Genomic DNA, 13,575 nt, shown 5'->3' on the forward strand with positions numbered 1-13,575 from the left:
TAGATATTTACGATGTATGTCATAGTTGACACTTAATGTAACTGTGAATATTGTAGTACAATTATAGTATGACAGTCCTCTAAATAGTGTTGAACAATATGTTGCTCCCCTCCCTCTAACAAGCTAGGCGTTGGTGAGAAAATTGTGGGCACATGCTCGTCAGAATTTTATTGGTTACAGTCAAATGGAAAGGCACAGAGCTTTGTGAGAAGTCAGGAAGGTAATTTAGCCAACACTAATGAGCTAAAGACAGAAACAGACTTTACAGCAGTATGTATAAAGAACCATTATTTTCTTTTTGAATGAAGGTGAAAATGTAAACGTTCATTTTATTCGTAAAAAACAGGTTACACTTCCAAAACTTTATTCACAGATTAACACAGATTCCTCGCATTTCCCCCCGAGTGTATACTTTTATAAACATGTTTATTACAGCCTGAGAGGAGCCATCGCTTCACGAATTAAATTCACTATGCATCTCAACACAACCCTCACTCTGATTGGCCAGGCACGTCCCACAGACCCGGAAGTAGGGCGGTACTGCTATTTTGCTGTCGAGTCACCTCTGCCAGGATGGAGGAAAGCGAGTCGCTATCATGCTGAGAAAACAGAGATCCAGACAACCCATCACCGCAAACTCGGACGTATAAACACCCCGGTCGTCGTCGTCACTCCAACTGCTGCGTCGTTAGTTTATTTTTTTCTCAACGATCCGACAAAATGATGGAAGAAATCGACCGGTTCCAAGTGCCTCCAGTCAACGGAGAGACGCAGCCCTTGGTGAGAGATGGTGGTGGTGGGGAAAACAAAAACACGCAGGATGTTCATATTTGTGATTTACTTGAATGACTGAAAATAACATTTTCTAAGGGGCGCGTTTTCGTGGCTTTATCGCGATAGATCGGTGCGTAATAACGGTCATCTGAGAATACAGAGAGCTGCGGCACAAACTGTGGCTGTGGGGATGGGTGTAGTTTGATTAAAAAGAGATGAACGGCGGATGGATGGGGGAATACTCGTTTATTTTTCAAGTAGTAGTCAAGCCGCATGATATTAAAGGTTCGCCCTTCTGCATCACACGTCTGTTAGCGACGCAGTTGTCTCGCGAGGATCTCTGTATTTGATCTATTTCTGATTTGGTCAGTATGGCGTTTGCGCTTGTTTACATTGACGCCTCACACCCTGCGCTTCGTGTTTGCCACATTTCGTCATGTGATGACGTTTCATTTTGGGGGGTCCGGAGGGATGCACGGCACCAGACGATGGATGGCGTTGAATGTGAGCTCTGTCCGAAGCTGGACTGCTGCAGACTGCAACCCTGAGGACGGCCAGGCCAGGATATGATCATCCTATAGATATTGCGTAATAAGCAGGTCTCCTCTGCCCATGATTCATGATAGTCACATACCTTCCTCTATGGTAAAGCAGCCCTGTTTGTATGCTCTCCTCTTTCTCTTTTCAAGCTCTTTGCGACGCAGTACTTCCCTCTCCATTTCTGCAGAGGACACGCGTTCTGAATCATCTTAGCTGCTTAGCAGCTTTTCATTGTGAAGAGATATTTCTGGCACGCTATCTTCATCCCCCTCAAATTTAAGAAGTGTCTAGAGCCGGTCGCCTTAAAGTCTCCAGTATGTAAGACTGAGTGGCATTCAATGCTAAGGAATGAAAGTCTATGGCAAACCTCGCAAATGTTGATCCTTGTTCTATTTTTGTCAAGTCACCCTTGATCTCACATCTTTGGATCAAGTATGTCAAGAAAAAACCTCTAGCAGGTTGATGTTTTAGGCTCCCCAAGAATTATAGTAGCACAAAAATAAAAATTTAAAACCCGTAAATATAAATGCTTATTATTATCAAATGAAAACAAAAGCTATTTATGAATTTAGTTTCTTACCAACAGGTCCTATTGCAGTGTTACACATCGGGCCTTTGAGTTTGGGCACGGCACGTCTCTAACTTGCGCTATTCATTACAGCCCATGTGCTTCTTCAGTTCTCTACCCCCGAGGCTAAACTCCAGCAGCAATCACAGAGAACACAACTTTCTCTGGTGCAGAACATCTTCACAGCTGTGCTCGCTTTTCATCCTCATGAGGAACTCTCGTTTTTAAGTGGAGGGAGTCGTGTGTGTCTGAATCCAGCCACCACAGATTGTCCAGATTGGTGGTGGTGTTGGTGTTGTTGGTCATCCCGTGTCTCAGATCCCTTTAGCATTGTGTGATTAATATGCTATCATCTAACATCTAACAACAAACCCACAGTCACACTCTCCCTGTGTGCTCAGTCCCGCTGTTCAAGGATGTGCATTTTAATGCTAATAACGCCATTGTGAGTCCTAAACCGCATGAATGCACCCGGCACCTGCCTCCTTGTTGTGATTTCACTCTCGCACTAATAAAGCAGCATTATGCTGCTGTGTTTTTAAACCCGTCAGCTGTTCCATGCTTGCAGCTTTGTGCTGTGAACTTTAAATAATTTGTTTTTTTTTGGGTTTGATTACGGCAGATTGGCTGGCGGCACATTGAGACCGGCCCCAGTTGCCATTGTCATAATGATAGGATGTAAGCGATGCATCAGTCTGCGCTGCTATAGGCCGAGAGAGGGCCGCGACGTATAATCCTCCCAATGTCCCGGCCGATGTGCCGTGTCAGCAGCTCTGTGGCTCTTCATCATCAGCGGCAGTAAAGTAGTGGGCGATGGAAGGACGCACTGATGAAACCATGGCGGCGTTTCATCTACACGTACATGTTGACCACAACCGTGAGCGCATGTTAGAGATCGAGGCTGCCGGTCGTGTTTTAATAGTTCAAAATCCCGTGCCGCAAATCGGCTCCTGGTGGTTCTGGTGGATTTATAGGGAAGCCGAAGTTCCCAGTGTGCGTTGCAAGTAGTCTGGCACAGTTTCACGACTGAGTCAACAAATAAAGCACTCGCAGATTATATCACAGATAACCATATGAGATATTTCCCCATACGTTTCCAATGATGAGCAATGATTTGGATGGCAAGATTAAATTTATTATTACTGTTATGACACATCATAATTATGATTCGCAGCAGTATTACTGTTAGTAGAATGATAATATTCAGAATCGGGAGAATTCAGAATATTAATCCCAGGGCAGGACAGTTCAGTTTTTACAGTGTGCGACAAAAATCAGGAAACAGACAGCAGGACTTCAGGATCCATGATATCGACGGCGGGCCAGTCCAGTCAGTAGATGAGGACCTTTGTCTGGACACACACACACACACACACTCACACACAACCTTTTACCACTGCTACTATTGATAAGAGACATTTAAACATGTTTTTGCACAGTCAACCCTTCTTTCCACGCACCCCAAAAGCAGAATCCACTTCCCTTTAACAGCAGGCAGCTTTTTTCTCTCTCCTCGATTTATCTGTCAAGGAGCAGCAAGACCCTGTCTCACCAGAGTGCTTCTCTTAGCTGTATTCATTTATTTATTAATTTATCTATTCCCTTTAAACATCACGGGGGTGGGTAAGCCCTCTGATGAGAGCGAAGGGGCCCGTCACAGAGAGCTGGTGTTTGTGTTTGCCACGGCGGGAACGCCTCATCGGCAGCCTGTGCTGTCACCGCTCCCTCGCATAATGCGCTCACTGTCGTACTGCTCATTAATTATTCCAGCCGAGCGAACGAGCGAGCGAATGAGAGAAGCTCGAGCACCAGATGAGGATGAGACAACTGCTTGCTCGTATCAAAGGTGTGCGGTGCACGGCTGCAGCGGGCCTGCAGCAGCAGCAGCAGCAGCAGCAGGGAAGCTGCCGCCGTCCCGAAGTGGGAATGACGGGAGCAAACGTACTCGCCGGTCAGCGCCTGGGAACGGAGCGCCGTCATTGGCTGCTCGGGAGCGAGTCTTAACGCACGGAGTCGGTTCTTTTCTCTCGGGCTGCGTTACAACTTTTATCGCGTAAATGTGTTACATGACAATTATTATGCAAACGAAGCTGCTCCCTTCCCCCGATAAACACTCATCCATTTTTCATAAGGTCCTGTGAGATTGGATTTGCTCTGCGGGTTCTGTGGATGTGGCCTAAATTCTACAGCTGCTATATCACAGTAATACCATGAAAAGGGTTTTAACAAAATGGGTGCAGACGTATCAAGTATCAAGTCTACCACCCCGCCCCTCCCCGGCCTCCCTTTTTATACATATTCATTATCCCATCATGTCATCTTCAAAAAGTGGTTTTCATGATTTGTCATATTAAGGTTAATAGCGCCACCCATTCAATCACGCCTCTGTTGACAGTATTGTTTCATAGATTTTACTTTCTTTTTTTTTTTTTTTAGCAGAGAAGCAATATGACATGAACACAATTTATAGTTTGTATTGTGCATTCAATATCCTGCAACAAAGCCGAGAAGCAGCGGCCTCTTTTTAAAGGTTCCAGCTGCCAAAAACAATTTCACGCCCATCAGTGTTTTCTAACGCCAATGTGTGTCCAGTCAGTCAGTGAACTCCATCAGAAATGGCAAGAATCCATTTCATTTACTCCCCCTTCCTGCACCGCTTTTCAGAAAGCATGTGCTGAAAAGCACAGTTTGAGCACCCTGCTCTTTGTGATGTCATAAAGGGCAAGGATCAACAGGCCAGAAGTTTGTACGGCTGATGGCCACCTTTCCCTCGATTTTTTTTTTACCCCTTCCAAACCTTGGGTTGTGATTTAGCGCCGTATGAATAAAAGTTGAGCCTTGGAATGAAGATAAAAAAGATCAGAAAAAATGAGACCCTCAAAAGAAATTCAATTTGCCGATTAAAGTTCTTCCTGGTTCCAACTCGGCCCTGGTGAAACACTTTCAGCAGGAATCCTGCGCTGTGGTTACCAGGGCCTGGATGCCACGTCGCCCCCTGTGGAGCCCGTCAGGGCGCAGTAAAGTGGAAACATACATCGTCAACATACAGCGTGCAGCTCTGTCAGCAGAGGCAGCCAAGCACTGGTACAGCTCACCCCCCCCCCCACACCCTCCCACTGTTCAACAGAAGCCCCCACTGTTCTCCCACCACGGCCCTCTCGCCATGCCGTCACCGCCTGCACATTAAAGAGGCTGAGCTGGCGACACGGGGGCAGAACACTCCAGCCCATTGATGCTGCAGGCGAGGCTGCGACAGAAACAAACAGGCAAAGAGGAGGGGATGATGGGGGTTGAGGGGGGTTAGGTGGGAGGTGCGGGGGGGGGGGGGGGTGAAAATCTCACCAGGGCAATGGACACAAGCAGGGCTTAAAGAAAGAGGAGAGAGACGTCGAGGAGGAGGAAGAGAGCTTGTTTTCCAGCCTGCGGGCGCCGCTGCTGATTGTGCCCTCGGGCCGGCATTAAATTTTGGCTGCGCAGTGGTCTCGCTGTGCAGAAAAAGAACTCGGTTCAAGCTTCAAACCCGCTGCCAACGCAGCAGCAGGGTTGTTCGCGGACATGAAGACACTGTAAACAGCAGAGCAGCGGCGTTTATGAGTGTCGTTTATTTCCCGTTGCGACTGCACGTCGCTACAGGGATGATTGCAGCTCGAGGTAGAGCGGGAAAGGTTGGCGGTTCAAATCCTGCTCCATCCCAGTCTGTCGTCGTGTCCTTGGGCAAGACACCGAGCCCTAAATTTCCCCCCAATGGGGCTGGCAGCGCCTTGCATGGCAGCAGCCACCCATTGGTGTTTGAGTGTGTGAGTGAATGGCTGGATGAGAGGCCATTGTGAAGCACTTTGGGCTACCGTGAAGCTGCTGGAACGCTCTGTACAAGTGCAGTCCATTTACCATTTTACCATCTTTGTCTCCCTCCAGGATCCTGCAGCGTCCTCCACCTCCGGGGCCGAGCCGGACGCAAAGGGAGAGACGGTCGCCCTGAACTACAAACCGTCGCCGCTGCAAGTGCAGATAGGTTAGCGCTGCAGCAGCACATCTCAGCTCCACCGTCACATGTGATGAGCAGCTCGCGTCCTCGGCGGCGCCGCCTCGTCTCAGAACGTTTGTCAGCTGCTTCTGTTTGCAGCGGCACAAACACGCCAAAGCCTTTGTCACACACACACACACACACACACACACTCCGTTTTTAATTATGTTATTTATTTATTTATTTATTTATTCTGTCGTCCCGAGCGCTGCATTGTAGGATACAAAGAAAAAAAAAAAAAAAATCTCTTTGTGAGATATTGCTTCCTGAAACTCACGGGTGCATAACAACAACAGCTCAGGTTTCATCCTGGAAACATCAAAAAAAAAATGTGTTTGTTTATTTTGTTGCTGACTAAAAGTTGAGACTATTGACGAGTGTATTGATGAGCTGCCACACTTCACTCGGTTTTTCCCCCAGAGAAACAGAGGGACCTCGCCAGGAAGGGCTCGGTGAAGAACGGCACTGTGGGGAGTCCCGTCAATCAGCAGCCCAAGAAAAATGCCAGGACAAGGTAACTGCTGCCGGAATGGACCAGCACCTTAAAAAAAATTATATATCATGGGATATCATTATATGTAAATAATGCACAAAAGTGTCTCAGTCTGTCTCAGTAGCCCGACAATATTTAGTTCTTTATTGAAATGACTCTTAAAACACCGAAAAAACGGATGAAATACATCTATTTATATATATTACACATTATTTACTTACTATTAAGATAATTTCTTCAAATTTTGTGGACTGCATATGTCCCCCGGGCCGTAGTTTGCCCACGCCTGTTGTAGAGGCTGTTGCGCTAGCACTAGCTAGCGGCTAAGACGGCTATTAGCTCCCAGCAGTGACGCCTTGCCCACATTAAAAAAAGAAAAAAAGTGTGAAGAGGCGTCGCTGTGATAATCAGTTTGCTTCTGACGTAGGAAGTGGAGCAAAATCCAAACAACACAGCAGCACAGACGAAGCCGTCCCACCATCATTGATGTGTTAGTTGGCGCAGCTGTAATGCAACAGGACACCATAAAGAGCGTCAGTTTTGATAATACTGTGGGATCCCTCTACTGTCAGCTTGCATCTTAATCTCTCAAAATTTTGCTGCCGTTTTCCTCACCAGACACAGCAAATGTTTTTAGAGAAAGTGTTTGTTTTGCAGGGGATTTGTTATAAATGTTATTGGCGATTATAAAGCCAGTGCAGTGCAGGCCACAGTATCGACAAACGGCTCATCTGCCTAATCCCACTCCCTGCTGGATTATGGGATGTATAAGAAATGTGGTCTGGACACCCTCCCCCGCCCCCCCGCCCCCGCCCGAGTCCCTGAGAAGGAAAGATAATCTGGAAACAGATGCAAATGAAGGCTTTTTTTGTTCAAATTGATTTATTATTTTTTTGGCATGCTCATGTCAATTATGGCGTCGCGTGTGCTGCCACCAGACCAAAGCTCTCAGAGACTAGAAACTCTGAGCTGCTTGGTTTAAGGAAGAGTTGCACGACTGCTGCATGAATTCACTGTTGATTGATTCATTCGGTGATTTATTTCTATGTGGACTAAATCTTTCTCTTCTTGCCTGTGTCTCTCTGCTCATGATGTAGGTTGGTGGTGCCAAACAAAGGCTACTCCTCCTTAGACCAGAGCCCGGATGAGAAACCCTTGGTGGCGCTGGACACCGACAGGTACGACGACGTGCCTCGCAAGAAGTGACATTTGGGGATTTTGCAGCTCTCGCCCAGCTGTGACGGCGCCGTAATCCGTAGAGTGACTTGGGAGAGTTGCCTAACAGAAGGCATCCCAAAAAAAAAAAATTGGGGTGAGGAGAGGGAGTGGGGGGGGGGGGGCAAAGCCTCTCCCAGGGCGGTGGGATTAGTGTGTGTGGGGGTGGGGGGCTTTGGAAAAGCGGCTGAGAGGGAGCGTCCTCTTCCTCTCCCCCACCAGGGAGGCGACGCTCTCGTCGGGGAGCCGTCGCAGCTCCGGGTGTGAGTTGCATCATGTGCAGCCGCTGGCAACTTCTCTCCAGGCTTCAGGCCTCGCAGGACACACGCTTGTTTATTGCACATGTTTAAGATGTGCGGCGCTTGTGCACAGTGGCGCTCTGTTCCGCTCCAGGGCAGCTCCATGATTCAGATGTGGGGCGGGACGGGCGCGGTTGGTTTTTAGGGGGCTGTCAGTCGGCCAACATGTGCATGTTTTTATCCTTAATTAGTCAAATGCGATGTCAATCAAATGCGATGTCAAATGTCTTGAGGAAACTGGTGACAGCAGCGGATAAGTGGAATCTGACTGTTTTTTTTTTTTTTTTTTTGGACTTGATTAAAAAGAAAATAATTACGAGACAGGAAGTCTTCTTTGTGTTCGTAACCGCAGGTGTAAAATAGAATCTTAAAATTCAATCCAGATCAGAATCAGAGACTCTCACACTGACGTCATGTAGTGCGACACTGTGGTTCAATGGTTCTATGGAGAGTAGTTGGAAGTTGAATTTACAGCTGGAAGGGGATAGAGCGGAAGTTTAATCAGAGCTGGATGACGTTTCCAGAACACCGCCACCCCTCCCTCCCGCCCCTGAAGAAAACACAAAGCTTTTCGCTGTGGCCGACATGCTTTCCACCTTCGGACTGTATTTTGGTGAGGAATCTGTAGCTGCTCGCCAGGACAGGCAGCGGATGAAGGTAGAGATCTAATTGGTTGATTGAATGTAACGGGCCAAACTCCGCCAATGTCTTTCCCAAGGTTCGGCTCGCCTATCCAAACACTGTTTTTTTTCCTTTCCTTTCGCTCAGTTTCAAACCTGATGGATGTGTTAAAATAAACCCAAAAGGATTTCATAAACATTCCATCTGACGCGTCACTTTAAAAGACTGTGGCGGGGTGGGGGGTGGGGGATGAGAGTGAAACCCCCCCCCCCCCTGGCCTCCCCTCAGTTTCACCATCACAGTCAGTGCGTTTACATGGCACTAGAGAAATTCGAATTATTGCCTTAGTCCGATTACGATTGGAGTTTGAGAACTCCGATTGAGACACCCAGATAATGCGATTGGAATTGGAATTTCTCTGCCATGTATACGCCTGAGTCGGAGTGTTAACTGGACAATGCGTGTGCGCATGCGTCACGCCCCCAACGACCTATCTCTCCTCCCTCTCGCGACTCATGACCCCCGGAACTACATCGTCTAACCGAACAGACGGCACGCAAAACCGGAGTTACAACATGGCTAACGAGGAAAAGAATGTTCATTTTTGGAGAGATGAGGAGACTGAGCTGACGCTACTGTTGATTGTCCTGTGTGTTGTTGTTCACTTTGAAACCCTCGGTGTCTGACTGCTGCCGTCTCGCCCTGCAGCGACGACGACTTCGACATGTCCCGGTACTCGTCGTCAGGATACTCCTCAGCCGAGGTGAGATGTCTGAGGGACCAGGTATCTATACGCACACACTCTACTGTTTCTCAGCATCGTGTCGTGACTCTCCAGCCCGACCACCCTCCTCCATTGTCACCACCGCTCACGCCGCCAGGTATCCGTGCACTCATTGAAGCCGGCGCTCACGGACCCTCCATCCACGTCCTTCCTGTCTCTCGTCTCTGTCTCTTTCTTTCCCGCCTCAGACTCGGGTCTCACCACTCCGCTCCACCACCACCTCCATCGGCGTGTCGTCACTGTTGACCATCTGTGGTGATAGTTTGCCCCCCGAGAACGTTGACAGATGGCCTAATTCTTACCACATTAACTCCATTCGGCTCTTTTATTGTCGGTTTGCGAACTGATAGATCAAAAGCTAAAAAAAAAATCCCAGAGAATTCCTCTTTTAGAAGGACTCCACTACGAAAGAGGACGAGGGCCACAAGAAGAGAAAAAAATATTACAGGAGATTTTTATTGAAGTTTTCATTTTGAGTTTTAAGGTGAAATTTCGTGAAAAAAGTCAACGTTAAAAAAAGAACATTTCGTGAATATTGTCGACATTAAAAAAGATGAAATTTCGTGAATAAAGTCGAAAATTTAGATTTTATTCCCGAAATTTCGACTTGGATTTTTTTCTCTTCTTGTGTCCCTAATCCTCTTCAGTTATCCACTGATGTGTCGGCTCAACAGTGTTTCTTTTTCACAGATGACATTCAGGTGATGTTTAGCTGTGATGTGTGTTTTTTTTTAATGAGCATATTCTTGTATACCAGGCCCAAAGTGTTTCTCTTTACTGTTGTCATTTAAGTTTGCTAAATCTTTGAGTTTACAATATGTGCACATTTAACAATGGAGTTAATAATGTCTGTCTCATGGTATTCTTTGTACAAACTAGAATTTGAGCAAAACCAGCAGCCTGAATTTTATTTGAAACATCGATTGTTTTCCTGCCCGGTCGGCCGTCACCACTTTTCTTCGCTAACTGTGTGTGAAGCCCTGGAGCTAAAAAAAAAAAAGAGTCATTTCTTGGGTGTATTTTTCAAAGTGGGATAGCTTCAGCTGTCTGTCAAAGTGTCCCTGCGCTCCGCTGATGCCGTTTCTCCTCCTGTATTTCTTTTCCCTTCTTCTTTGGGCCTCTGCAGCAGATCAACCAGGACCTGAACATCCAGCTCCTGAAAGACGGCTACCGGCTCGACGAGATCCCCGACGACGAAGACCTGGATCTGATCCCGCCCAAGGCGGTCAACCCCACCTGCATGTGCTGCCAGGCCACTCCCTCCACAGCCTGTCAAATCCAGTAGCAGTCCCCCTCCCCCGCCGACCGCAGCCCCTCCCCGCAGGCCAACCAGTGGACAAACTGGCCCAAAGGGAAGACGACGGGTTCATAAAGACTAAGATAGATATAGGAAATAGGTCAAGGGGAGTCGATACGTACAGAATCTGTGCACGTTCCTCCTATGGTTGGATCCGCGCAGCCAACGTCTGTGTCTATGGCCAAAAAAAAACCCCAACAAAACAAGAAAACAAACACTTGACCTCCAAGGGACAACGCGCTACTTTCGCTTCTCCTTTTTCTGACTCACGTCTCATGCTTGTGGATATTTGATTTTTTATTTTTTGGCGAGGTCAGTGAAAAGGATTGCGCAACTTTTCGCGAGGAGAGGACAAAAGCAGAAATGACGCGGCAGGATTCAGTCGACCAGAACGAGCCGAGAGACGGGCCACGGTGGACTTGAGATCAGCCGCTGACTCTGAGCGTCGCTGGAAAAAAGGAGAGACTCTGATAGACTCTGTTTTTCTCACCGCTTCGTCTTCCCGCGTGTCGGTGTTCCTCCGAACATCTGCAGCCCAGGAGACACTAAGATTTGTGTTTTTTTTGTTTTTTTTACATTTATTTCCAAGGATAGTCGGACCGCTCCTTCCTTTCACATCGAGTCGAAAGTAGCCGAGAAGTTTTTTGCATGTTGCCTGTAAACACCGAGTCTCTAATGGCCGGCCTGCGCTGATAATTGAATCAGCTTTTCTTTAACGTACCCCTGTGTGCCAGTGCGGCATGCTTCTGGAAAATAACCACCGTCATGCGGTAGTTGTACTAAGGCTCACCTGCTGTCCGTGTAGAGGAAGGAGACCAGAGGAAGTGAGGAACTCAATAAACTGACACCCCCGTCACCACCGGCGAATGTGCTCACAAACTCAACACGTGGCGATTGGATGGATGTAGAAGCTGGAGGACATTTGAATGGAAACCAAGTGTTTTTTTTTTTTCTTTCTTTCTTTTATTTCCACAAAAACACGGACATCCCGAAAAGGTTTTAGTGCAGTTTTACGTGTCGTGTTTTTTTTTTCGCTGTCATGTCGTTATTTAACGTGGCCAGTGTCTGACGGGGGTGGGGGCGGGGGGGGGGACTTGCACATGTAGCGCCGGACGCAGCTGCGCTCCGTCACGGCTCCTCCGTGGTCTTTTCCAAAAGAAAGGAGGCGGTAACGCTGCTCCATGTTCCGAAGCAGCGAGGGTTTCTGACTGAATGAAGGTCATCCTGTCTTTTCTTGCGATTACTTCTCGCGGGTTCTTTTATCTCACACATAGATTTTTAAGGTTTTTATTTTACCCGACATGTTTGGGCGCATTCTTCCGCCTTCATCGGAGTGTCACATGATGATGGTACGTGACTCGTATTATCAGCTGATGTTTCTTGAAGGCGAGGCAGGTGGGTCCCGTCAGGTAAATAAAAACCTTAAAAATCAATGTCTTAGGTAAAAGAACCAACAGGAAGTAAGGGAGGGTTTCCGTTCCGTGTTTACATCCTCAGAGCTCCGCAGACGGGACGAGAAGATTCACGTTGCGTGCGTGCTTCTTTCTGCTCTGACAGAAATGCACCGGAGGCTAAAAAGAAGTTACGAACAAAGAAGTAATAAATAAGGCTGCTTTGGGAAAAGAAAAACAAAGGAATACTGTAAATTCCTCTCGAGTTACATTTCATCTTCAAAATAACTCGGAGAGCCGTTGCAGAACTAGCGCAGTTTTCTCCAAGTCTACATTGGTTGGATGCAGGTTCAGTCAACAGCAGCACAGAGTGAGACGGCTGCAAGTCGGCCCTGCAGAGCTGCTGCTGGCTTCAGCCGGACATGCATGATGGTCTCTGCGGACGCGTCAATGCTGTTTTTAGGGAACTTTGGTTTCAAGCCTGACACACTTTGTCATGACCACACTTTCTGGTCACTCTTTTTTTTTTCTTTTAAAACCCCCTACAACACTATAAATACCCACCCCAGTGCGATAAGGGAACGAAAAGTGTACATAGTGTAGGAACGCTGGAGCGTTTGGAGGGTGAAGCAGCGTCGTATTTCTCCCCCGTCGTCCCTCCTTGTCTTGTTGCTGACGCACCTGGTGCATCCCGAAGTGTTTCCAAGGCGTCTGAGTCACATAACGAAACATTAAGAAAAAAAATAAAGAAACAAAACCCTTCTCGCAGACAAGGTGCCATTGCGTTTGCGTCATTAGAATTTTGCTTTGATGAAAAGAAAGGCGTCGTCGGAGGCGTGGGAGCGGTGCAGCAGTGAGCGGCGTCTGCCCGAGGTGTCGACACTGACACTGTCACTGCTGACAGCTGCTCAGCGCTGCCAACTCCTGCTACTAATTAAAAAAAAAGAAGAAAAGAAGATGAATATTATATTATACCGTTCTTGTAGTTTCACACAAAGCTCGTCGTGGCTGTCTTTTTATTTTGGTGCACTACCTTCGACCACCACTGGGGCAAACTAGAGTGATGCATTGTAACAGAAGCTATTTATATGCAGTTGTGTGTGCGCGTATGTGTGTGTATATTTTTTTCCATTGTTGTTTTTTTTCCTTTAATTTATTTACAAGAATGGGGGAGATGATCCAGGTGCGGATGGATGCTTTTTACTCAGTCGTGCTTTTCTTTTTCATTCTTGTGATTTGGTTCCATTTAGATTCTAACAGTGTTAAACATTCTGTGTATAGTGCAACATATCAAATAAATTAATATTAGACATCTGAACTTTTCTCACACTTTTTTTGTGGCAAGATGCGTGATCCCTCCTCTCTTCTTCTTCTTCTTCTTCTTCTTCTTCTTCTTCTTCTTCTTATTTTAAGATGCATCAACCCTGTCCCACGTTTGGATTTATCACCCTTGAAATAAGCCTTCTAGCAACCCCCCCACTTCTTTTAATCATCTTAATGACTTTCATGTTACGCTGACTGGAAGGCTCGGTCTCTTGGCAGCACTCAGTTCGTGTCGTCCTTGCTGGA

The 13,575-nt window shown here is 47.1% G+C and overlaps 1 protein-coding gene across 9 annotated transcripts; it reads left to right on the forward strand.

Annotated features, from left to right (window-relative positions):
• The first annotated feature begins 522 nt into the window (after positions 1–522).
• On the forward strand, positions 523–13,324 carry fam219aa (family with sequence similarity 219 member Aa). Of its 9 annotated transcripts, none has more exons than XM_076014322.1 (7): positions 524–780; positions 5,798–5,894; positions 6,327–6,420; positions 7,497–7,577; positions 9,243–9,297; positions 9,373–9,415; positions 10,445–13,324. In XM_076014322.1, the coding sequence occupies exons 1-7, from the start codon at positions 721–723 to the stop codon at positions 10,906–10,908; spliced, it is 894 nt and encodes a 297-aa protein (XP_075870437.1). In that variant the 5' UTR covers positions 524–720; the 3' UTR covers positions 10,909–13,324. The 9 variants fall into 9 exon arrangements, with proteins under 9 accessions (XP_075870438.1, XP_075870437.1, XP_075870443.1 ...); XM_076014328.1 differs by lacking the exon at positions 10,445–13,324 and adding an exon at positions 9,507–9,768; XM_076014320.1 differs by having other exon boundaries at positions 9,243–9,415.
• Positions 13,325–13,575: the final 251 nt, after the last annotated feature.

This window comes from Nelusetta ayraudi, unplaced genomic scaffold (genome assembly GCF_046127955.1).
Source record: "Nelusetta ayraudi isolate G7.1 ecotype Tasmania unplaced genomic scaffold, CSIRO-AGI_Nayr_v1 ptg000168l, whole genome shotgun sequence".
Taxonomy (NCBI): domain Eukaryota; kingdom Metazoa; phylum Chordata; class Actinopteri; order Tetraodontiformes; family Monacanthidae; genus Nelusetta; species Nelusetta ayraudi.

Excerpts from the sequence above, each read along its gene's own strand:
- fam219aa (XM_076014320.1), top strand. The coding sequence starts at position 721 with ATGATGGAAGAAATCGACCGGTTCCAAGTGCCTCCAGTCAACGGAGAG. Across the intron at positions 781-5,797 it reads ACGGAGAGACGCAGCCCTTG|GATCCTGCAGCGTCCTCCAC; the intron begins GTGAGAGATGGT and ends GTCTCCCTCCAG. Across the intron at positions 7,578-9,242 it reads GTGGCGCTGGACACCGACAG|CGACGACGACTTCGACATGT; the intron begins GTACGACGACGT and ends CTCGCCCTGCAG.